At 32.9% G+C, this 27,465-nt stretch overlaps 1 protein-coding gene across 2 annotated transcripts; it reads right to left on the reverse strand.

Annotated features, from left to right (window-relative positions):
• Positions 1-12,543: 12,543 nt before the first annotated feature.
• Positions 12,544-26,462, reverse strand: LOC134680934 (cytochrome P450 4A10-like). 2 transcript variants are annotated; one of them, XM_063540248.1, is made up of 13 exons: positions 26,356-26,462; positions 25,327-25,499; positions 24,508-24,709; positions 22,782-22,909; positions 20,520-20,644; positions 20,065-20,127; positions 18,347-18,470; positions 17,478-17,607; positions 16,985-17,108; positions 15,653-15,848; positions 15,035-15,117; positions 14,310-14,375; positions 12,544-13,071 (listed from the first exon to the last, which is right to left on the reverse strand). In XM_063540248.1, the coding sequence occupies exons 2-13, from the start codon at positions 25,495-25,497 to the stop codon at positions 12,972-12,974; spliced, it is 1,512 nt and encodes a 503-aa protein (XP_063396318.1). In that variant the 5' UTR covers positions 25,498-25,499; positions 26,356-26,462; the 3' UTR covers positions 12,544-12,971. The 2 variants fall into 2 exon arrangements, with proteins under 2 accessions (XP_063396318.1, XP_063396317.1); XM_063540247.1 differs by lacking the exon at positions 26,356-26,462 and adding an exon at positions 26,183-26,288.
• Positions 26,463-27,465: the final 1,003 nt, after the last annotated feature.

Consider the following 27,465-nt stretch of genomic DNA (forward strand, 5'->3'; position numbering starts at 1 on the left):
CTAGCGGGACGGCTGCAGTGCAGGCGATTTGGTGTCACGATATCACAGTAGCATGGGTTCGAATCCCGGCGAGGGAAGAACCAAAAATTTGCGAAAGCAAATTTACAGATCTAACATTGTTGGGTTGATGTTTAGACGAGTTGTATATATATATATATATATATTATTATATAAGATTTGATATAAGATGATACATAGTTGTATTAATTGCAGATAATGATATTTGAATAAGAATCATAGAGTTTTGAAATGACTTTGCATTTGCAATGGCTCTAACTTTGTAACTATAGTTATTAGTTGGAACCTAAAAGATATGTCAATATGAAATATGAAATAGAAAATAGAATTCAAAATTTCAACATATCGTTTATGATTAGATGAAAAGTCTAATTGGCAGACCATTGATCGTTTTATTGTATAGTAAACCAGATAACTAGAAAGTGCCATCAATAATTCGCGCTGTTTAGATAAAAGGCACTCTAGATTATATCAAGAGAATTAAAAAAAGGTTTTGATACTGTTTGCAGAAGCATTCAAGCAAAACGAGAGGCGAGAGATACCAGAGCGACATTCATAAGTCGAAAACAAACTGACAACGCCGTGGTAACAAAAGATGAAGACAAACAGACAAACAATAGTACAGAGAACAAAACAAAGAAAACTAAAGACTAAGCAACACGAACCCATCCTAAAACTTGATGTGATCTCAGGTGTTCCGGAATGGTGAGCAGAACCTGCTTCACATCTGGCACCCGTCGTGTTGCTTATATTAGAACAAACCCGGTAATAAGCAGGGTCACTGAATTTTAACTTATCACTAGGTTCGTACTTACATGAGTAACACGACTGATGCCACATGTTCAGCAGAATATGCTCACTCTTCTGGAGCACCTGAGATTACACCCGGTTTTTGTAGGGGTTCGTTTTTCTCAGTTTTTTGTTTTTAAAGATGTGTTTTGTGAAGTGTTGTTTGTCTTTCTGTCGTTTTTCGTGTTTTGTTATGGCATTATCATTTTGTTTTCGACTTATGAGTTTGAATATGTCTTTGGTATCTTTCGCGTCTTTTTGAACTCATTACGATAAATGTAAATCCCAAAATACAATCAAATTGATCAATATGATCATCATTCATAATAATTGGACGCAATTTGCATTGATAGCTCTTAGTAAAACGTAATTTTCTAAAGTCCGATATTGAGTCTCATATCATTATTTCATTCAAACCCGACATATATATAACACTCTTGTTTTTGTGCAATATGCAAAGTAGTTAGAAGTACAGTTTAAACAGATGTCAGGCTTATAATAAATTCATCATACGCGCGTTATCTCAGGAACAGACTTATCAGTGACCTTTGAAACAAAGCAATTTTTAATAAAATTGAGAATGGAAACTGGGAATATGTTAAAGAGACAACAACCCGACCAAAGTGCAGACATCAGCCGAAGGTCACCAATGGGTCTTCAACCTAGCAAGAAAATCCCGCACCCCGAGGTGGGCCGCAGCTGGCTCCTAAATTAAAATGTGTACTAGGTCAGTGAAAATGGACGTCATACTAAACTCTAAAACATAAATGAACTAAAATTAAAAAAACCATACAAGAATAACAAAGGCCAGAGGCTCATGACGTGGGACAGGCGCAAGAATGTATCGGGTTTAAACATATTTTGTAAGATCTCAACCATCCCCCTATATCTCTAGCCAATATAGAATAAAGAAACACAAGGCTTCATCAGTCCGTCATTGTTGTTCCAAAAGCTTATGACATCATTACAGGGCACCGTAACTTCTCATGACGTCACAACAGGGCAATAACTGGTTATTTGCCCCGGGCAGGAAATGACTAGGGCAAATCTGTGGTTATTGCATATGCAAAACCCAAGGTTTTCGTAACAAATATGTGATACCTGAATATATTTCAAACGACACTAAAAACTCAAATTTAATATTGTGAAAATCAGGAAAGAGACGTGTTAAGTGATTCCTTTTATGGAAGGTACACTAGCAAGCCATATTAGACCAATCTGAAAAGAGAAAAATATCGGTATTTAGGTCCTGAAAACGAGTCCATATAAAGAAGGAGATGTTATGTTAAAATACAAAGATGTTGTATGATTCCAAATTAAACAACTATCCACAAGAAACCAAATGACACAGACATTAGGAAACGATCATTTTACCTGAAGGGAGTAGTGGGTTTTTTTCCGAAAAAAAATATTCTGATCCCCAATCTGATGAGAAGAAAATTATTATCAAGCAGGTGACAAAAAATAATCTGAATCCAGATTCCACCCATACCTTTAAATTATAGATTTTGATTTGATTGATAGCGTCAAAAATTAAAAAAAAAAATGTTCGCGAAATAAAGCCATAACATCAACTCTCCCTTTTGGAGTTAAAAAGTTACTCCCTTAGCAACTATAGTTCTCTGTGTGGCCTTCAACAATGAGTAAAACCCACACCGCATATACAGTCAGCTATAAAGGACCCCGAAAAAAACAAATGTAAAACAATTTAAACGAAATTTTATATGCAAAATTATGAACAAAAACAAATATAATATACAGCAACAAACGACTACAACTAAATTACATGCTTCTAACTTTTGATAGGCAGATACAGAATGGAGCAAGAATAAACTAGTTTGAAGGCGCCAACACTCCTCATAACCTGGGATACTGGTATAACAGCATGACATAAGAACAAACTAAATAAATCAGTTAAAACGGGCTTAACTCATTAAATAGATACAAAGCAAAAATACATCTGGCAAAAAAGAAAAATTGGACGTATGAGGTTCTCATGCATCCTCACAACAAAACGACACTAAGTACAGATCTGAGAGTACTAGCAGTTTCTGACAACTAATAAAAAGATGATGCATCTAAGACTTAAATTATGTGGTTGCTGATGATACAACTTATTTTAAACTAGTCTAGTAAAATCCAACATGACAAGGCTTCTAAATTAAAATGTGTACTAGGTCAGTGAAAATGGACGTCATACTAATCTCTAAAACATACATGAACTAAAATAAAAAAAAACATACAAGCATAACAAAGACCAGAGGCTCCTGACTTGGGACAGGCGCAAGAATGTGGTGGGTTTAAACATATTTTGCAAGATCTCAACCATCCCCCTATACCTATAGCCAATATAGAATAAAGAAACACAAGGCTTCATCAGTTCATATCAAATAATATAATTGTAGATTCATGTTTCGACTTCAAAATGATTTTTTTAATGAGTCTATATAATCTATGAACATATACAAATTTATCTTTATTATATATATTCCACACCTAATTTCTTGTAGTTATGGCTTTCGATGATTTCTTCAGCCGGCGGATATGTTGAATGTAAGATATAGCAAGTCTTCGTTAAAAAGGAGAAAAGATGCCAAATGTAGTTCCAAAAATCGTCTTTCAAAGACTCCAGGCAAATACAGGCAACCAAACCTAGCAGACAGGCGTCCACAAAACACTTTATTAAGACATAAAAAGTAAGCAACGTTCACACGATCCAAACAAAAACACTTCTGAATGTTTTTATTGATTGGATACTAAATTAAGTACTAAATAATCCACCGAATATTTTTTAATTACGAGTAAAAGCAAAATAAGAAAAATACCGAGCTCCAAGCTTCGGAAAGTCCCTTATTAAATGGAAAAAATCAAAAGCTCAAATACATCAAACGAATGAAAAACAACGGTCATATTCCTAATTTGGTACAGGCAATTCCTTATATAGAAAATGGTGAATTAAAGCTTGTTTTATGGCTAGCTTAACTCTCTTACTTGTATGACAGTTCCATTATCTTGTCAACAAAATGTGAACAAAACAGACATAACAGATAAAAATGTCAAAAACAGTGGTACAGCAGTCAACATTGTGTTATAATCTTAATCACTATAAATAAAACACATGAAATATGATAAAAACAAACATATAAGTGTTTCTCGTTTCTCGTTTTTTATATTGATTAGACCGTGAATTTTCCTGTTTGAATAGTTTTACACTAGTAATTTTTAGGGCCTATTATAGCTTGTTGTTTGGTATGGGCCAAGTCTACGTGTTAAATGCCATACTTTCACATATAATGGTTTATTTTCAACTTATTTGGACTTGGATAGAGAGTTGTCTCATTGACATTCATACCACATCCTCTTATATTTATATACATATATGTCAACAAACAAACAAAAAACAGCATAAAGACGAAGGACATACGCAAAAATGAATGACAAAATACACAAAAAAATGACCACAGCACAACACCACATTGGCGACACATAAGTACCGAGTCAAGCCAAAAGGATATTACAAAAAAATAACAAAAATTACTTTATACTCAGCCTTCATGTGCACTTGTTTGATATGTAAACTCAGCTTTAAACTTATAAACTTTACATTAAGTTCTCACATGATTAATTGCTTTTAATTAAATTTTATAATTGTACGAGCAATTTTAATTTTTTGTATCTCTAACTTTTGGGCTTTTGAGTTTAAACATCCGCTTTAAAGTAACAAACTCGGCATTAAGTTCTCTACACATTGAGATCTCACATTCTTAACTTGGTTCGTAATAACTGTCATAACTATATATTAAAACAAACTTGCAGTGTTTGTATCACTAGTCTGTCAACGATTGAGGTTGTGAGTTCGAACCACACTCGTGTCAACGTGTGTTCCACTCCGACCTTAATTGACTACCTGTTGAAAGTTGGTTTACTCAAACAAACAAAAAAATGACCACCATTTTAGCGAAGATTGCCAAAAGCTGAGTTTAACACCAACAAACAAACAAACAAACAAACAAAATAGTTCAAATGACATGTAAACATAATGAAACTAGTAATCATAATGTATGCTTAGATTTCACAGGTGACTCGAAAGAAGATTTCTGGTTTACAGTCCGGTATGATCCAGACAGTAGTGTAACTGTTGTATTCAACCATTTCATTCCTCATTATGAAGGACAATATACATGTGTGGTTCGCGAAAATACAGATGATGATCCATTGGAATGGTCTTCAAAGTCTGTCTATCTAAAGTATACAAGTAAGAAATGTTAATGTATTAGTAAGGCTTAATAATTTCATGTATATTATTTCGAAGACGAATAATTTGTTGAAAGAATATTTTCGCAATGACTGCAAATGATTTTTTAAAAGGAAATAAATAGACGGTACAAAGAGAACATAAAGGACAGTTACAGATGATTAGTATGTCATATACAAAAGGAAGATGTGCTAAGATTGCGATTGAGACATTTCTCCACCAAAGACTAACAGACGCAGACGGTCAGCAACTATAAGTCTGCGTACGTCCTTTAACAATGAGCAGATACCATGCCGCGTAGATATGAGGCCCAAAAATGTAAATACATTCAAAGGACAAAAATCTAACGACCTGATGTATTCACAAAACGATAAACGATCACGTGATGAATAAATAAAGGCAACAGTAGTATACCGCTGTTCGAAAGTCATATATCGATTGAGAGAAAACAAATCAGGTTTACAAACTAATGACATTTAAATTTTGTTGAATCGAGCAAATGTGATTAGGTAGATATTCCTTTATAATTTAAATTCCAAATGGAGGATCTATTTAGAAATATTGCTTCCATTGGGAAAAAGTATAACAGTACTAGTATTTGTTCCTGCCGAATTACGGGATATCCATATGTGTTCGAACAGGAATAGCTATAAAATGTACATCACGCTTTAAACAAAGTACTTTAGTAATCAAATGTACTTCTGTTGGTATGAACAAATATACGTTGACACAGACTGAAAAATTAAATGAGTAAAATCAAATATAGTTGTCATTCTTATTACCATCAATTCTAACTTTTACGCAAAATCTTAAGAGAGATTTTATTCAAAAAGACGTAATTGATATATATTTTTTCAGCTATGCCCGAAATAGAAGATTTGATAATTGATCGAACATACGCATTTTATTATGATAGACGACTATTTTTGAATGACGGTTGACGGTCTTGCGCTGAAGGTGCAATGTGTAGCTTCCAGTGTTCCAGAACCCAAAGTTGCATGGAAAAAGAAAGGAGATGACAGTTTCGTATCAGAGGTGAGTGACAACTGTTCATTTCGGAACTAAATTGATTTTTATTTAACTTTCAAATACCCAGTGCCATAGAAAATTATTTGTTGACGTTATAGGTGTTTTATTATGACAGAATATATGCTCAATATTGAAATCGTCGAAGTTTTATCTCAAAAGTGACCTTGTTCCTTGTGCATTTAACTGACTTTTCCGTACCATTTCCCTCGTTATTATATATAGTAAAGCTACTAATTGTCTTTACGGACCGTTGATGATGATAAATCAGCAAATCTCTTTGGATGTATCAGATTATAAACTGTTATTTGTAAAACTTGTGTTATACATTTTACTTAATCTTGAATTATCTAATAATTTATTTTTACATAGTCAATCGCAAGGTTGATAGAGAAAATTGCCTCAATTATATCGGCAATACAGACAATTGAAAAACAGTTTTATAGTGATTATGAATATAACACAATGTTTACTGATGTACCCATATTTTTGACATTTTACCTATTGTCTGTTTGTTTTGTTCACACGTCGTTGTCAATATAATGGATTTTGATGCGACTGTCATATAAGTGACAGGTTTAGCTAGATATAAAATCAGGTTTAATTAAATGCCACTGCTGGTGGACATTTCGTCCCCGAGGGTATCACCAGCCCAGTAGTCAACACTTCGGTGTTGACATGAATATCATTAATGCGGTCATTTTATAAATTTCCTGTTTACAAAACTTTGAATTTACCGAAAAACTAAGGATTTTCTTATCCCAGGCATAGATTACCTTAGCCGTATTTGGCACAACTTTTTGGACTTTTGGATCCTCAATGCTCTTCAACTTTTTACTTGTTTGGCTTTATAAATATTTTGATATGAGCGTCACTGATGAGTCTTATGTAGACGAAACGCGCGTCTGGCGTACTAAATTATAATCCTGGTACCTTTGATAACTATTTACACCACTGGGTCGATGCCACTGCTGGTGGACGTTTCGTCCCCGAGGGTATCACCAGCCCAGTAGTCAACACTTCGGTGTTGACATGAATATCATTAATGCGGTCATTTTATAAATTTCCTGTTTACAAAACTTTGAATTTACCGAAAAACTAAGGATTGTCTTATCCCAGGCATAGATTACCTTAGCCGTATTTGGCACAACTTTTTGGACTTTTGGATCCTCAATGCTCTTCATCTTTTTACTTGTTTGGCTTTATAAATATTTTGATATGAGCGTCACTGATGAGTCTTATGTAGACGAAACGCGCGTTTGGCGTACTAAATTATAATCCTAGTACCTTTGATAAATATTTACACCACTGGGTCGATGCCACTGCTGGTGGACGTTTCGTCCCCGAGGGTATCACCAGCCCAGTAGTCAACACTTCGGTGTTGACATGCATATCATTAATGCGGTCATTTTATAAATTTCCTGTTTACAAAACTTTGAATTTACCGAAAAACTAAGGATTTTCTTATCCCAGGCATTACCTTAGCCGTATTTGGCACAACTTTTTGGACTTTTGGATCCTCAATGCTCTTCAACTTTTTACTTGTTTGGCTTTATAAATATTTTGATATGAGCGTCACTGATGAGTCTTATGTAGACGAAACGCGCGTCTGGCGTACTAAATTATAATCCTGGTACCTTTGATAACTATTTACACCACTGGGTCGATGCCACTGCTGGTGGACGTTTCGTCCCCGAGGGTATCACCAGCCCAGTAGTCAACACTTCGGTGTTGACATGAATATAATTAATGCGGTCATTTTATAAATTTCCTGTTTACAAAACTTTGAATTTACCGAAAAACTAAGGATTGTCTTATCCCAGGCATAGATTACCTTTGCCGTATTTGGCACAACTTTTTGGACTTTTGGATCCTCAATGCTCTTCAACTTTTTACTTGTTTGGCTTTATAAATATTTTGATATGAGCGTCACTGATGAGTCTTATGTAGACGAAACGCGCGTTTGGCGTACTAAATTATAATCCTAGTACCTTTGATAACTATTTACACCACTGGGTCGATGCCACTGCTGGTGGACGTTTCGTCCCCGAGGGTATCACCAGCCCAGTAGTCAACACTTCGGTGTTGACATGAATATCATTAATGCGGTCATTTTATAAATATCCTGTTTACAAAACTTTGAATTTACCGAAAAACTAAGGATTTTCTTATCCCAGGCATTACCTTAGCCGTATTTGGCACAACTTTTTGGAATTTTGGATCCTCAATGCTCTTCAACTTTTTACTTGTTTGGCTTTATAAATATTTTGATATGAGCGTCACTGATGAGTCTTATGTAGACGAAACGCGCGTCTGGCGTACTAAATTATAATCCTGGTACCTTTGATAACTATTTACACCACTGGGTCGATGCCACTGCTGGTGGACGTTTCGTCCCCGAGGGTATCACCAGCCCAGTAGTCAACACTTCGGTGTTGACATGAATATAATTAATGCGGTCATTTTATAAATTTCCTGTTTACAAAACTTTGAATTTACCGAAAAACTAAGGATTGTCTTATCCCAGGCATAGATTACCTTTGCCGTATTTGGCACAACTTTTTGGACTTTTGGATCCTCAATGCTCTTCAACTTTTTACTTGTTTGGCTTTATAAATATTTTGATATGAGCGTCACTGATGAGTCTTATGTAGACGAAACGCGCGTTTGGCGTACTAAATTATAATCCTAGTACCTTTGATAACTATTTACACCACTGGGTCGATGCCACTGCTGGTGGACGTTTCGTCCCCGAGGGTATCACCAGCCCAGTAGTCAACACTTCGGTGTTGACATGAATATCATTAATGCGGTCATTTTATAAATATCCTGTTTACAAAACTTTGAATTTACCGAAAAACTAAGGATTTTCTTATCCCAGGCATTACCTTAGCCGTATTTGGCACAACTTTTTGGAATTTTGGATCCTCAATGCTCTTCAACTTTTTACTTGTTTGGCTTTATTAATATTTTGATATGAGCGTCACTGATGAGTCTTATGTAGACGAAACGCGCGTCTGGCGTACTAAATTATAATCCTGGTACCTTTGATAACTATTAATTCACCATTTTCTACATATGAAAATACACGTACAAAGTCAGGAATATGACAGCTGTTATAATCATTCGTTTGGTGTGTTTGAACTTTTTATTTGCCATTTGCTTAGGGTCTTTTCGTTTTGAATTTTCCTTGAAGTTCAGTATTTTTGTTTTTTCTTTTTACAAGGCTATAACAACCACATTAAACTCAAGTGTATCAAATAATCCTAATATTAACTGTTTTAAAAGCAATGTGTATTTAATTTGCCATCATTGTCATCAGTTCTATGTTTACCTTAACATCGGTCGTTTCATTTTATAAACATGATAAAAAAGATAAACAGCACAGAAAAAAATATTTCTTGTGAAATTCCTAAAATAAACAGCGATTTAGATATATTAGATACAAAAAATGGTAAACATAACAAAAATACCGAACTCCGATGAATATTTAACACGGAAAGTACGTATTCAAGTGGCAAAATCTAAAGCTCAAACACATCAAACAAATGGATAACAACTGTCATATTCCTAACTAAGGATACATGTGTATCTGTATGATTCAGGGTCCATTGTTGGATGTGCCATCAGTGACCAAAGCTGATAGTGGGTTTTATTTTTGTGAAGCTGACAATTGTATAGGCGGTCCAGTAAAAAGTACAGAATTAGAAGTAAAAGTATTGGACTTCATCTCACCACAAATGAAGTATACTGCGGAACCAGTTATAACAATAACAGAAATTTAAACGATTATTGGGCGAAAGTGAATGTCGAAATGGAGGTCTCGGTTAATGGTAAATTTAAAAGAATTTGTGGTAGCCGAGCTATTTATATTACAATGACAATACGCTTTCTTAATCTATTCCTATTTTAAAAATACTTTAAAATGTACGTGTGAGTGTAAGCATTAAAGCATTACATCGTGTTTTTTTTAGATGGTCTAAATAGCTCATATACAATTCTCACTAGCCTGTCAACAATGTGGTTGTGAGGAATAATTCCGCTCATGGCAGGTGCTTTCGACTCATATCTTTATTGAGAAGAACTTTCAGTTTTCCTACTGAAAATCTTAGGTTCTCTCCGTGAACTACGGCTTCCTTAACCACTTTCACCGAGATATAGCTTAATGTGCTGAAAGCGGCTTAAAACAACAACAATCTATTGTGTTAATGCATTTATTTTACAGTTGTGTCATAACAATCAATATTCTGACATATTCTCAAGAAATTTACAATGAATTTAGTGTAAATGATTGCTTCTAAATGTTGTTATAAACGATTATTCTTAAAGTAATAAAAGTAAGATTAAACCGACGATTAAAAAAATGATAGATAAATAATAAACATTAGATTACTATGATTACAACAAAAGCCTCGAAATGTTAATTTTAAACATATCTTTATTTCGGGGACGGTTAAGTTCCTGTTTATGAATGTCCATCTGCATGACATTTTTGTAGGTTAATGTGTCATTGACATAGAACTATAATGCTGTGTTGTGTATACCATCTAGTCATTGTATTTATAAAATCAAAATGACTCTTTGGTAGAAACATCGTTTCGACAGTAACCGCACAATTCAAAATAGCTACTGTAACAAAATGGAGATGTGACACATATGTCTATAAGACAGAAACCTTAAGATCTAGAAATCAGCATATCATCTTCAAAACAATAGACAGGTGTCTATTCAGATCAAGCATTCTTAGATTCACAATATAGTCATTTAGATATCTTATAACCTCTAGTATATGTATGTTCCAACAATAATGATCTTCTTATTTCATGTATGGTAGGTCTACCTCCCCCAAACGTTTCATGGTGGAAGGAAACCAAAAGCGGAAGAGAGCAAATTAAGAGAAAAAGTACTTCTAGTTATCGTATCCTTATTTATGAAGGTTTTGTCACATATCCTAAGACCGAGACAAACACAAGCTTATGATAGAAGGTCTCAGGGAGTTCCAGCTAGGTACCTATTTTGCTAAGGCAGAAAACAGTATGGGTGTTGCTGAATTAAAGTTTACGTTAAGAGGTAAGTATATAGTTATCAAAGGTACCAGGATTATAATTTAGTACGCCAGACGCGCGTTTCGTCAACATAAGACTCATCAGTGACGCTCATATCGAAATATTTATAAAGCCAAACAAGTAAAAAGTTGAAGAGCATTGAGGATCCAAAATTCCAAAAAGTTGTGCCAGATACGGCTAAGGTAAAATATGCCTGGAATAAGAAAATCCTTAGTGATTCGCAAAATTCAAAATTTTGTAAACAGGAAATTTTTAAAAATGGCCACAATATTGATATTCATGTCAACACCGAAATTTTATAAATTGAAAATAATTGAATTTATATCGTTGGGACTTTAAAACAGTAGTTAGAATCTTTTTTATGGATGCAATTTCTTTAATATGCATATTTCCTGTAAATTTACTGTGTATAAAATGTCAGAACAGACGAAATACTTAGGTTTTTTTACTCAGGAATCCAAGCATATATTACTTTAACCTGTTTTGCTCAACTTTCAGGATACTTTTTTTCTATGCTCGTCAACTTTGTATTAATTTGACTTTCAAACTGTTTTGATTGAACGCCACAAGTCTTGTGAAGACGAAACGCACATCCAAATAATAATCCAGGATTTTTTTGTGATTTCTTTAACTTAATTTTTGTCATGCAATAAAAACGTCGTTTATCTTTTAAAAGATTAGTTAATACTTTTTTCTTTTTGTTTTGAAGCTGCGGGGATCAAAACTCAGAGATAAGAGAAAAGAAAATATCTTTCCACAATTAATAAACATTTCTGCTGAATGATGCAAGATTTATTTTTTTCCTCGTATTTGACCTTAGTATCATATGTCCATTTTCATAAAAGTATTTACACTTTTGGTGTTTAGCTGAATCTTGTCTCCAAATGACCTTATATCGCTTTCGAATAACCTTCTGACGTCAAGCAACAATCACTGTTTTAAAGTGACGTCAAATGTTTTTAATTGTTATGTCAAAGTTTACGGGAACCTGTGTGATTTTACGTAATGGCGGACAAATTTGCATACAAGTGTAAATACGTCTATTGATATCTCCTGTCCGTTGGAATTTGTGATATTGAGCTGCGTCGGATAGAAATTTGCCTTATGCAAGTTCAAATATACAAGTACATCTGATTGATTTTGTAGCATTCAAGTACACAATGAAAGATTAATATCTGTTGTTTTGTAGGATTCTTGTATCGACTGAATTTTCAAACAGTTCAAGTTTGTCCATCGACATATTTTTATGTATAAGTAACGTTCGAATTAAGAAATTGACCAGCTGTATGTATAGCTCCAGTTTTTAGATATGATCATCATGATCATATCTTATTAGAAGAAAATTTTGGCTGAATAAATAAATCACTTAACTGTTCTGTTCCATTTCTTTTGTGTCATTAGATTCGTCATTGGACATCCTCATACCTCTTTATATTCATAAACACATCTGTATAACTGAGTAATTGTAGCATATTAAAATAACGAGAGTTAGACAATTCCAAACTATATTCTTCTCCTGTTGTGTATTTTTCTACATACTAAGTATATAACATAACGCCAGTAAAAATGTGGCTGACTTACCAAATGAGAACTACAATATCGTATCACAGATAAAATTTAAAACAAATAATTCTGCATTTTTACACATTACATAAGAATTTCTGGTAAATTAGTTTAAAATTAATTTGGAAGGGAATACATTTTCGAACTGAAAGTATCTCTGATGATTAAAAGACAATTAATGTTTGGTATTTCATTTCCAGTGAAAAGAATCCAATAGCTTTATGCGATGTGCCACATGTGCCACTCATCTCCATTTACCGACTTTCCAATATTACTTTGATTCCATTTTTTGCCCTCATGACCAGTTCTGGATTTATATCATAGCTATGACCATCTACTAGTGATACTTTATATCTGAAATAACAATACAAATAGTTCGTATTAATAATTACAAGACAATAACAATCAGAACCAAGGAGCAAACCAAAACTCATAAAACCAAAGGACATTTACATCAACAATTATTAATAATAGATAAGAAACAACACGAACTCCACTTAAAACCGGGAGTGAAATCAGGTGCTCCTGAAGGGTGAGCATTTCCTGCACCGTATACGGCACCTGTCGTATAACTTATTCATATATTGCTACCCACTTACCAACTCGAATTGTACGTAATGTTATAGCATACAGCAAAGCAGGTATTATTCAATGACGTCCATTCAACATCACAGAGCAGCATGTGGAACAAATCGGATTCAACAAAATTGAACAGCAAGGAGATGATAAGAAGCCAGCTAAAATAAGTTTTCGTCCCAATAACATTAGTCAGATCTTTTTGAAAACAGAAATGGAAATCTTCTTACGCCCATTTAATACAATGTCCTTAGATCTCGAAGAGCAATAGAAAACTTCCCTTATTACCTTGGAACATCTTAATTAGGGCGTATTCATTTACGTAGTATGTGATAACGCATTTGACAACAACTTTCTAGGCTACCTTGGTTGTTTTGTACTTGGCCACAACATGTGTCATCTTTGTTGAAATTGTCCTCCAAATATACATGATATATGTAAACATATATTTCAAGGATGTAATTTAATATAAATTTTGGATTAAGCATCTGGAAACAAAAAAAAGGTGTCCTCAAATATAATTTTTATGCAATAATTTGTAACAGTGCGAAATGAGTGAGAGACAGGTGGTCAGATGGTCAAACAGTAAATATACCTGCTACTTTGCAGAAAAAGTTGCCGATGAAAGTTTTAACGTCATTTACTGGCTATACAGCCCTTGCAGAGTAAAATATAATCTATTCCCCCGACTCATTAGCAACTCCAAGCATTTAATATTATCAGTCATTTATCAATCTGTTTCATATTGCATGTTTTTGTGATTATCAAAATTTCACAAATTACATTCCGACATAATTCCAATTGATATTTATAACTCTCTTTATTTGACATTTACACATCTTTACTAAATTTTAAACATCTAATTTGTTGTTGTCTGGACGTTTATAATTTATATTTTTTTCCTGTTTGTTCATTTTTTGAGTTTTGTTTTTTTATTAATTTACTCCGTATTATAACAATGTCACACAAGTTTGTCAAAACCAGTTTAATACCATTGTTTATTAAAATCTACAAACCTCTGAACTAATCTGCTGATAATAACTTTTATTTCGTTCATTGCAAAATTTTGTCCAATGCAGTTCCTGCAATAGTAATAAGATTTGAAGACAGCAGTATTTTTACGTTTATAGTAAAAATAACTAAGGAAAAAATAATACATTTTCGAAGAGTTATGAATTGATGAAATTCTTACAATCTATCGTTTCGTTTATAATGATGAATGATTAATAAAGATAATAGCAGTTCAATACGTTTATACTGTTGCATCGGTTTGTAAAACACTAACATATTGTATATTCAATTGATTCATAACACTCCTTTAGTTTATAGTTTCATTATGTTCTTCAATAGAAAAGTTGCTAAAATGTACATGTTTTTTCATTGTAAGATGCCCCAAAGCCTTAAAGAACTTTTCAATATCTCTATTGCATCATCTACGAATAAAAATTTAATTTTGTCGGAATCGAATTTACAATGCATACGACGTTGTCTATTTGTTACACTTTTAACTTTTTGTAACCGGTTTTTTTTTCTCTATAGGAAGTTCGCTACTCTTGTTCATGGACTCTTGATAGTACTTTAATAGTGTAACTGAAATAGCAGAAAAATAGCCAGAATTGATTCTCTGAATTGTCATACATTGAGCATTGCCACCTTTTTCTTTCAAAAACTGTAATAAAAAAATAACAAGAATTTTATGACATTTTTTAACATGGCGAATGCCGTATATTATCTCCCTTACCTTGATCCTGCAGCAAATGGTATGTAGCTGTAAGGATGTCTGTCAGTTATATCGTCTTGTAAAAATCTTTCAGGTCTAAATACCTGTGATAAAGCATCAAACATATCAAATAGTAATAAGGCTGATACCGATTAATATATTACGAACTCTCGTTATTGTTTTATTGAATTTCTTTTCAGAAACACAACATCTGGTTATGAAAATAAGAAAGAAACTTATTTAATAAAATAAAAAAATACTTCTTGAATAATACTCAAGTTTGAAAATTGTATTTTGATAGGCGTTTTACTGAAGTAAAGATTACGGTATAGTTTATATATCAAATGTCGTCTTTACATGTTCTTACAAACAAGACGGCTATGGTAACAAATATCAGATATTTATGTGAGTATCGGCATGGCACAAATTTACGAATGCATAAGGTTTTATACATTAATAGATGATCACTTGAGATACATCGTTTTATATATTAGGTAATTGATTGAAAAACAAATTTTCGAATAACCATATTTTATTTTTTTGATAACGATTTTTTTTATATTTGTACTAACATAACGCAACTAAAAAAAACGTGTTTCTTGTGTCACGTTTAAGTCTGTCAAAATAAAATATATTTACATCGTGCTCAGGCCAAACATCTGGATGATGATGAATCGAGTGAATACTGATATCTATATGAACACCAGCTGGTACAATGATGTCACCAAACTTCATAGGTGACGTCAGTAGGCGTGCTGTTCCCGGTACTGGTGCAAACATTCTCATAGATTCTTTTACAAAAGCTGTAAGCTGAGGCATCTCCTGCAGATTTTCCCTGAATTGAAAAAAAATATTTAAAGGTCAATAGAAGGTCACCTTTGATACAAAGTATGGCACATAGTTCTACACAATAACGACGTTCACAAGTCAATTGTCTGCCAGATGTCCATTATAACGTTAACATTGCTTTTTATTTAACATATTTTCTTCAGGGCTTTAAAGATCTTCATTTCAGAATAATAATTTGCGATTGATAATTTGTCACAATATATATTTCATCATGTTTATTTAAAATAAAATAAAAATAAGATAAAACAATGTAACAGCCTTTCAAAATGCATATGTACTCTACTTAAATAAATCTAAATGCGTATTGTGGAGAAAAGAAATCCTGACAACTCTGACATGTCTGACGTGTCAATGTTTAATATCTCCATAATAGCCCATTTGGTGTAATGATTCATTTTTATAATGGCAAGACATGTATTGCATTATTTGTTTACATAAATGTCGTGCCATGTTTTAAAGTATAATTCTATGTAGCTAGTATTATAGATTATTAATATTGAAAATGACCTCAGACAGCAACCATAAGTCAAAGAGGTCCATATAACAGCATGGCTATACAAATAAGAAACATTGTTTTACTCTGGAAAATAAAAAAAACCTTATAAACAAGTATACTCGTCCGATCAGAAAAAAAGGGATGAAAGATGTCAAGGCAATATTCAAACTGATATTGCCTTCATTGCAAAGATATAAAGAAAAACGACTAAAAGACAAACACAAGTACATAAAACACCAGAAAACCTGACATTCAGTGGTTTTCGTTTGTTGATGTGTTTCATAAGTGTTTCTCGTTTCACGTATCTCGGTGTGATCCAAGGCGCCGTGTTGAAGGTCGTCCTTTGACCAATAACGGTTTACTTTTACAAATAGTGACTAAGATGGAGAGTTGTCTCATTGGCACTTATACCAATTCTTCTTATAATTTAAAAAGAAAACTAAATAAAGAGCAACACGAACCTTAAAAAATAAGAATAAATTCTGGTGATTTAGAAGGATAAGAGATCCTGCTCTACATGTGGCACCTGTTGTGGTGCTCTCTCTCCGCTAATTCATAACTAATGATATGTTTTTTTCTCTATTGCTATAGAATCCTCCGCCTTATAGAAATTTAAATTAACGTACCAGGTTACCTCTTGTTTATCTACTAATAACTCTGATATTTCTGTATATACTATTTCCTGCTCGTCTGGATATTTCCCCAAGCAGTATATAGACCAGCTTATTGCAGCTGCAGTGGTATCATGACCTGCAAAGAACAAGTGCATGACTTTGTATAAGTACCTGTATTAATAATCTAGACATACTACCTACAGCCAAAGACTTACGACACCATTAGATAAAATTAAGAATATCTTCATAAGTATTAAACCATAACAGGGTAATTAGATAAGTGTTCCGAAATAGTCTATTTTTCCACAGCATTATGAGTTCAATATGTTTTGTTTGCATTGCTTAACATTTAGATTTTATAGTAAATACTTTTCTAATGATTGTCATCTGTTCGGTTTTACCATCTCATAATATTATTTCTGCAGCTTTTTAATTTACAGTTGGCCCATTTGTATTGCATTTTTCTACCAGTTTATATTTAAAGAAATCATCTTTTGACATTCACCTTCAAACATAAAAGTATCGACTTCCGCTCTTATATCTTCATCAGAAAGTCCAATTCCATTGTCATCTTTGGCCGTAAGAAGTATATCAAGGAAATCGAGATGACGCTTTGTTGGTTGGCCTTCTTTCTTCTATAATGTAAATAATAGACAAAAATTAGACGTTATATAGAAACTTATGTTCAACCACCTATCGGCAAAGTTGTTTTAAATGCATTTGGCTATTTTTTATGTCCCGTTCGGCTATATAATTCACAACGTAAACAATAACTTATACATACTTGACTTTAAGTTTTTGAATAAGTGTGTAGTGATCACATAAGAAAGCGCTTTTATTCGACAATTTTTTTTATTAAAGTGGTATTGTCATTTACTAAGAAGGTATCTTACCATTTAACAAAAAAGAGATAAAAGATACCAATGGGATACTCTAAACTGCAATAATATGAACATACATATATTTAAAGGTATATTGTATGTTTCTTTCAAATAGCTTCATTCTAAGTGCCAGAAACAGAAAATTTCTAAAACGAACTTGAATTTGAATATAACACGTAAATCAATTATAAAATGTTTTAACTTTTTCATTTTAAACTGTTACTACTCGGTGTTCACTGTCGAATACATGTTTAAGACATTTTGCAACTAACGACCTTTTTTATATATTGGATCATAGGTGGTGATGAAATCAATAACAACTTTTGGACAAAGTAAAGGACTCGCTCATATCGGTCAATCGTAATTTTACATCAATTTTTCGTACTGTTTGTCTCTTTGTTTTTCGTCTTTTTGAAATTTGTGACGGATGTACGTTTTCTCGCGAAAAACTACAACGGTATATGACTAATATAGCGTTTATCTTAACACTAACCAGAGTTTGCTTTCTTTCTTTTATAATTCCATTTGAAAATTCGTGTGAATAATCACAAAGCTGTTTCAGTTCTTTTCGTTCTTTAGAAAATCGATAGATAAAATCAATTTGATACCAAGGCTTTCTAAAAAATAATGATTATAATTTCAATGTTATAATGATAAGCTAAACACAACTTGATCATTTCAAAGAGACGATTTAAAGCTGCAACTGTGTAGATATTAGTTAAGACCATTGGTACATTATGGATTTGGTAAAAACATCTACTAAATTGTTTTATGAAAAACAAGTTTATTAGAAATGCATTATATTTATAACTTTACTGTTTACAAACGTTTTAAATTTTTGAAATACTAAGGATTTTCTACCTCAGGAATAGATTACGTTAGCTTGATTTGGAAAAACTTTCAGGAATTTTGGTTTTCAATGCTCTTCAACTTCGTTCTGTATTTGGACTTTTTAAATTTATTGAATTGGAGCGTCACTGATGAGTTTTTTTAAGACGAAACGCGTGTCTGGCGAAAATACAAAATTGAATCCTAGTATCTATGATGAGTTTATTTATATAATTCCTACTGCAGAAATTGAATTGAAGAGTAGTTTCATTCAAGCAAAAAATGTGGTATGGTTACAAATTAAACAAGTGCCCACCAAAGTTGAAATAACGAAGATATAAACAATTGCAGATCACCGTGCAAACATTGATTTAAAAGAAGAAAGTTTGGGGATCGCTTTAGGTGAATTAACAGATGAATTGCAACTAAATGGTTTCATTCAATCACAGTGACTTGTACTTATTCAAGTACAAATCAATTTGTTATATATATACAGATGGAATAAGACAAAAAAAACGACTTTAATTTTTAGTCGTGAATTTGCAGATTTACTCTTGAGAAAGTTTGTGGATCTTTTGCAATACAATTGCCAATATAAAGTATCGGGCGGCAAAATTACCTATTAGAACGTTGAGCTTGATTTTAGAAAATGCAATCTATTTTTGATAATATATCATTATTTCTGATGACCATTAACTAACTACGTAACTTTTATAGTAATCAAACTATATGTTTTAACAAAGTCTGCTGATTCATCATCTTTCATGGGATCCGAATTGTCTTGAGTATAGATAGAAGTAAAACAAATTTTCAAGTAGACTTGTTTCGTTGATGAAATTAATGTATCCACAAACGTTCATTTTTATTTTAATCCAAAAATATTGTTTCTCTTATTTCTGCGCTATTTTCACATTTCCGGACCTTTGTGAGAAAAATGTTTGTTCTCACTAGTGAAAAATCTGTTCTTGGCAAATGATTGGTCTAAATATATTTGTTGGAATAAATTTTCTTGGTTTCTTCTGAATTGTCATAGTGTGACGTCATGACAGGCAACCATGCCTGATGACGTCAAATATTAAAAGTACACAACTTTCTTCCAATCTTTGAAAAAGAAGGAACAAAATCATTAGAGAAATAGATATCACCGCTATTAATCGTCTTCTACGATATTTCTGCACAATCAGCAGATAAATTTCAATTATTTTAAAAGCTCGGCAAGCCTCGCGCTTTAAAAATCAAAATTTTACGGTCTCGAGTGGAGAAATACCGTTTAAATACTCTTTTTGCAGTTGTGGGATATATATACATATGGGCGTAACTAAATCCATCGTGTTGGGATATATAGATGGATAAATATATTATATACATTAAAGATATACTTACAAGCACCTGGACAACGTTAAATATGACAATCTATTCACAGCATTTACGTAGGGATGTTTTGATCTGTAACGATAAACATTGAGAGAAATTTAAGCTGCCGCGTCTTTATTGTTGTAAACATTAAAATTTAACAGCAATACTGAAACTAAAAATTCCAAAATAGCATAGACTTGTTGTTTATCGAATATTTTTTATTAAAAAGTACGAAAGCATAAATTGAACTCAAACAACGATACTATTATATTGCAAAGTGTAAAGTTATTGTGTTAGATATTAACGTTTTTTTGAAATACGTCATATTGCCGGTTTATATTGCTTCTAATGCAGATGTCCAGTATATTTTCCATTTTTTGTCAAAATGCTTGTTTCGCTTCATAACTTTGTTTTGCATCTTGGCTTATGTTTAAAGATTATCTTTTTTTTTGGGATAATATTTTACTTTAATATATACTCACCCTTGATCTTGTATGTTTCCTTGGTATGAAAAGGCGCATCTCAATATAGTGTCTAAAGATGCTAAAGCTACACGCGGGAATATGTCTACTGCCTCGCCACTTTTAGCATAACCCTTTAATTTTTCCTTTTAAATCATGCAAAAGAAGAAAGTCAATGTAAAGATACTTTCGTATTTTAAAATTGAATTTTACTTGCTACGGGTGACTCTAACAAGCATCAAAAAATGGAAGTTGTTTTAACGACCTTGACTGGCTATACAGCCCTTGCAAGGTCGGCTCGGTGCTCGAAGCCGTTTGGTGATCGTTTGAATATTTTCATGCGTGACGATAGAAAGTTGGAACAGGACGGCCGCAATTTTGGTTTTAATGAGTTTTTTTAGTTTGTTGACTATTTTTGTTTTTTGACTATTTTTGTTTGTTTACTGTCTTCACAACGGCTGCTTACAGAGCCAGATTGGTCAGCTTGGCAGCCCGCTTACCACGGTGATGGAGTACTGGTCGATGAGTCGCGAACGTTATATAAACAATGACAGAAAGCATTATCAGGACCAAAGTCGTGATACAGTGAAATGGAGATCAATCATCCAACACCTCGGATACAGCTTCGGGTGTCAGTCGGCATAACACTCCTCAATCAAAAATGGGTTTTGGACTGTATGCTGACGCGGGTTACGCGGATAATGCCTAACGTATTCTGACTCTGTACAGCGTTGGGTTGGTTTCTGTTATCGAAAGTAGTAAGTCGTTGATCCATTTATCAGTATACTATCATCGTAGATAGCGGGTAAATGAGAGCTGACTCAGTACGTCCGTTCAGCTGTTAGGACTGAGATGTGAATGGGTTTGCTTACAAGCATGATCTGTTAAAGTTAAGTTCATCTGCCACTCCCCCCTGTCCCTGTTTTTAATGTTGTCTTACTCTTCAATTCTTTATCTACAGTTTTCTGTGTAGTCTTATTGGTTTTGTTGTAAGATTTTTTTGTTTGCGATTTATTATCGGTAACAGTGTAGCCATTTTTTATTTGATTTAAGCTGAGGTCACACATTCACGATTTTTACAGCCGTCCTTGAAAAGACCATTCCAGATTAAAAAAAATCAAAAGTCTGATCAAGATCCTTGATATTGACATCTTAAATGAATTATTTTCCCTCAAATGATTTATTTGGAGCTAGGTTAATTAAGTATCACTCCAACTTGGGAAAGAATAAAGCCATAGGGTCTTTTGCAAACTGTTGGTTGACATGATCTTGAATAATTTAAACCGGAAGTGACCTTCAGTAAAGCAGACGTTGCCATGTTTCGCACTTATTTCACGAAATACCTATAAAACTATATTTTTTTTAAATATACATACATTAATCTTAGTACCTTATGTCTCCGTTATTACAGGCAATAGTATATATAGGTCAAATGTTTTTGGAATCAGTATGACCGGAAGTTGGCAATTATGTCCCTTATTTCCCTGATATATAGAAAAAAATATTTATTGAATCAGTATGAAGAATACCTATGCTTCGGCGCCAATAATAACTTTGAGTAAACTGGAAGAAGCTTCTCATCAATAATTTAGAAAATTGATGTGGAAAGTCCGCCAATCTTTTACTGAACGATTGGTTTTTAATTGCTTATTGTTATCAGTAAGATTATCATAATGTTTGCATTAATTGATGGTACTCTGAATCGACATACCTTAACATTTATAGATATCTGAATAGATTATTTACAGAACTAGCAAACAAAAACACAAGTCAATAACCAGCTGAAAGAACTAGAAAACCACATTCCACAAACACACTTTGTCAACTATAAACAATGAACAGCCTCTTTATCATTTCAAAAAAGTTCATTTCAAGGTATATACGAAAAATCATAGTATATTTATAAAAATCTATATCAATCAATATCTAAATATACCACATTTCCAATACAAAATCAACAACCACATGCAATGCAGGATAGAGCGAAGCAGTCGACAACTTTTAAGAAAGCAGTCGACAGCTTTTAAAAAAGCTCAATCTTGTCATTTTTCTGATTGAAGATAGAAATGGGGAGGTGAAACCATCATATGAATACAAGAACAGGTTGTCCAGGACAGGCCCACATATGGTTCCATTAAGAATGCCGACAACCGCAGAAAATTTTACATCAAAATTGTCAATGAGATTCTCCAGAATATTGATCACTTGATTTTCAATGTAGAATGTTTTTTTTAGGTTCATTTTTAACAAAAATGCCGAATTAAATCTCAACTCTATACTTACAAGAAATACATCTGTAACACTGTTATATACTTTAACGTATGGTTTGAGTATTTCAAAATGGAAGCCTGGGGTCAAGAGTCGTCTATTCCGTTCCCATTTCTTTCCATCAGATATCAACAAACCATCGCCTAGAAAAATAAAATGTTTATTTTCGTAAAATAAATCAACTACTGATTGGATTTCATTAGCTTGAAATTGTATACTTTAATAATCATCATCATTACCCAACCCGTGTCGCCTTCCATTCCCCATCCTGCAGTTGTCATCTGATCATGATAATGTAGTAAAACATATGCATCTAATTATTGCAGTATTCAAAGGAAACAGAAAATATCATTCTAGAATTTTTGTTTACTAATTATTTTCTATTTAAACGCACAATAAAAGTTTACTCTGAATTGCTTTACACTAACTGTCTCTTATGAATATAATAATTATGTGGTTTTTATTGACTTTTGAGGAAAATGGTTTAATATTAAAATATCAGAGAGTTTTTTTCCAAATCCAATTGAAAATATTACCTTTTTTCGAACAGATAAACTAGTAATTGCATGACAATTATTTACAAAAACAAAACAACAATGGTCATACTCAACCATAACGTTATATGTAAAATCACGTGAAGTTTAGAGGGATAAAAATCACTTTCCTGTAGGTCTATATGCAAAATCCAATGCATATTAGAAAACGTGCTAAATAACTTAAACATGAATAATAACATTCATTTTATTTGACGACGATTGCGTTAAAGCTTCTAAAAGCTACAAATAGTTGTGTTAAGTAATCGTAAAAGAGCATATGTGCAGTTCTAAACTGAACACAAGTTATCTTAAAGCAGTCCTTACGACTGCTCTATAGATTAACTTGGGAACATTTTAGCAGATCTGTAAGTCAACTGTATCTCTAGCAGACCAGACCTCATGTTTGATTTTTGAGGACTGTTGCAGACCAGTCCTGATGACAAGTTTGATAGAATAGACCTGTTCCAAGGACAGGTCAGCTAGACAAGACCAGACCTGTTCAAAAGACAGGTCAGCTAGATCAGACCAGACATGCGGACAGGTCTGCTTGACCGGACTAGACCAGACCTGCGGACAAGTTTGCTATTTAACAGAATGTACTGGTGGCAAAGTTCATATTTGTTTGCACATAAAAAAAATATTTTTTTGATTTCCCCTGATCGGAAGTCGATACTCATATACTATATATCAATCCAAACCAGTCCTGTTTACAAGTTAACTTTTGATCATGTTAAACTTGTTTTGGAGGAGCAGACCAGACCAAATGTTACTTGGGATCATGTTTAAACAAACTGGCCACTGCATTTATATGCATGTTTGAGAAGACACGAAAAGGTGATTAATCGAAAAGCGCGAAGCAAAAAAAAAAGCATTTTGCTATAGATTTTTTACATTTCATTTTAACTATCTTATACATAAAATGTTTAAGTCCTTTAAACAGTGCTGGCCTTTTCTACTAAGGTTTTGAGTTTAAACTTCTATTCACATAAGATTATCAATTTTCCAAGTATTCTCGTTTACTTCATTATAATTATACACATAGTCGTTGGTATGGAGTAAACCTGTCATAGATCTCACATGTAAGTCCTTCAAACAGCATAAGCTTGACTATTAAATCCAATAAACAAATGTAGTCCCCATCGACAGCAAAGTCTAGCCTTTCCAATCTCTTAAATATGTGTAGGTCCCTTTGACAGCATTCTTACCTATCCAATCTCTCAGATATCTATATGCCCCTCCAACGGCATGAGCCTTTGGTGCTGAAGACTTATAAAGTACCTGTGCCGAATCCGGATGACAGACCCCAAAACTCGGGTAGAAAAACATATTCCAAGCAACATAAACCTTAGGTCTTTCCTTTTCAATTATACTTTGAAGGAGTTTGAAATAGGAAGCTAGATCGTGAACCTAAAAACCAAAAAAAGATTAAATCAAATAGTGTAAGAGCTCAAGTCGAATATATTGAAACAATAATACAATTTTAATTAAAACCTGAATCAGTGAAAAATTGACGAAAACAAATTCGACTTTCTGGTTAAAATCAATTTGATATGAGAACCGCGTAAGGATACTAAATATGAAAAACATAAATAAAGTGGTATCTTTGTGAATGAATATTTTCATGTTTTTAATATAAAATTTGAAGACAATAAAATTGTCCACAGTGACAACAGTTGTAAATAAACAGTATTAAGACAGTGCGTCTGTCTTTCATTCCTTTTTATCTAATTATTACATATGAGGTTAGACGTGATTGGAAGATTTTTTTGGAAGGAAGGGGGTATGATTTATGTATCTGAGTCACATCATCTTTAACACACTCTCGGCGATTTATAACATGAAATATCGGTATTGCACTTGCCTGTTGTTGAGACGGTATTATGACTTTTGGAGGTATTTGCTTAAAATGTTAATGGATTGCTTTCTCATTGGCATATACTCCGCAACTCGTTTTATTCATATTCAGTAATTATTTGTTTTCTTTATTTTTTATCTTTCTTCGTCATAACTACAGGTATACATACCAAATGAAGAGTGCCCCATATAGGGTGAAGCGGACCAAGAATTGTAATACTTTGTCCATAAGTTGCTGACCTCCACTGTCTGTATCTGATTATAAATGCTCTGATTTTCCATAGTAGATACGTAATGGCGATAACAAGTAAAGCTATGGATATGTTAGTACTAAAAACCATTGCTGAAATTTGATGTTCTTGTTTTCAAGTCAACATATTTTATTGTTTATATATTAACCAAATATACATTTAAACTAAGGATTCGACAAAAAGTTAAAACTATGTATCATACAAGATGGAATAATAATCAGATAGTTCATAATATGTTTCTGATAAATCATGTTTTGATGTGATGAATTTTAATTGATAACAGTGTCTGTGATAAGTCATGAATTTGACAATAGATTTCTTTATTTGATGTTGCTATTTACGTTTAATTTCCCTTCGAGTTCTTTTTTTTCCCCGTCACTTTATACATAGTACGGCTTTCATTAACAACAATGTACGAAACATTTACAAAATGCCATCAGTGACAATCCCTGTAGTACAGACTCTAAACATGAGTTAGACACCTTTGAAATGTGGTCGGGTTGAACATGTGTGTGATTTCTTATTCATGTTAGATTGGTTTATATTTAATCTTATCTGATCTAGATTAAAAACCCCATAAATCCACGTATCAATTAGCATTTCTTTTTTAAAATGATACACACATTAAATTTAGTTTTATAAATGTGTTATGTCAGTTGACCAAACAGGGAAATTGACCTTTCGTGTTTTAAGCACAAAATATAAAAGGAGAATACACTCTGTAGATAACACATTATGATTCGAGGAAAATAGTTTTTTGAATTAATAGACCTACCTTTTTACCTGGATAACTTGAATCCTCCAAATATTTGCACTAGAACGTACTATATATCTGTTAGTTATTATAAATTCTTGCTTCGCCTGAATGAGATTTATCGGTTAATACACAATACATTTAGATAAAACCTATTTATATTTAGATAAAACCTATTTAGATTTAGATTTTACCTTGATATTTTGTTTTATTTCGACAGCTGACAGACACACACTTTTAATATTGTAAACAAATTTAAAGTTAATGTATCCTACGCATAGTTCATAAGAGGTCATTCATGTCACTGGTGGGACAACAACGCGTAAAAAATACATAAAGGAATAATTTGTCAAATATTCTGTTTCGTGTTTTGTCGAAACCGTTGCATTATTAAAATTAATACATACGTGGATATTTTTTATTTGGTAACTACACGGTGGGTATGGTTGTCCTGCGAGAGAATGTACTGTGCTGGTGATTCGGTCCTGACGGGTGCTGGTGGGTCCTGATTCTGTGCTGGTGGGTTTGTTTACATTGTAACAGAACGGCAATAAAACGACTGTTTTGTTGCTTAATTTTTCTCTGATGCGTCATAAGTACCATGCAAAGTATATTACAACAATATTATATTGCAAAAGTCGTGCAAGTTCGTTAAACGGAATTGTCCTGACGCGGTGCTGGTGATAAGAAAAACGGTCCTGGTTCTGTGCTCCTATGTCCTGGTTCTGTGCCATTATATTTTAGTTAAAAGTGGCATATATTCAAGATCATTGATGCTGTACTGTAATGACTAATTAACTGTTGCCTGCTTTCTTGAAATTGACATTGTTGTGAATCCGTTTATTGTTATTATGCATGAAAAAATATCCATATTTTTAAAAAAAAAATTTTTTAAAATTAACTGGAATCTTATTCATCGGCCTGTTAATGGAACCCTTCTTGCTCATTTTAAGATAAAGAAAATATGCTAACGATTTTCGGGATTACGATTATTTTGCAAGATCACCAAAATACGTTGTAATTTATACAATACTTATATAAAGTAGATGATGTGGTATGTTTGTTGTCAATGGACAAATTTCCATAAGAAACCAAAGGAAGTATATGTGTTAATAATCATACGTCTTCGTAATACCTTCAACAATAACTCATTACATAAAAATGTAAAAGGTTTTGCATAAAAATGGAGAGCAAAAATATAGAACAAAGGACTTTCTGAGCGTTTGAATCATATGTCTTTAGTAGCTTCAAACACATTTTTTTTGTCAACGGAATAATTGAGTGCTGACTATAAGAATGACAAT

The sequence above is a fragment of the Mytilus trossulus genome, chromosome 8 (genome assembly GCF_036588685.1).
Source record: "Mytilus trossulus isolate FHL-02 chromosome 8, PNRI_Mtr1.1.1.hap1, whole genome shotgun sequence".
Classification (NCBI taxonomy): domain Eukaryota; kingdom Metazoa; phylum Mollusca; class Bivalvia; order Mytilida; family Mytilidae; genus Mytilus; species Mytilus trossulus.

Coding starts and splice junctions, on each gene's coding strand:
- LOC134680934 (XM_063540248.1), bottom strand. CDS start 25,497: ATGGTTTTTAGTACTAACATATCCATAGCTTTACTTGTTATCGCCATT. Junction 17,608..18,346: donor AAGAAAGAAAGCAAACTCTG/GTTAGTGTTAAG, acceptor TTTACATTATAG/AAGAAAGAAGGCCAACCAAC. Junction 13,072..14,309: donor ATCAGCAGATTAGTTCAGAG/GTTTGTAGATTT, acceptor TTGTTATTTCAG/ATATAAAGTATCACTAGTAG.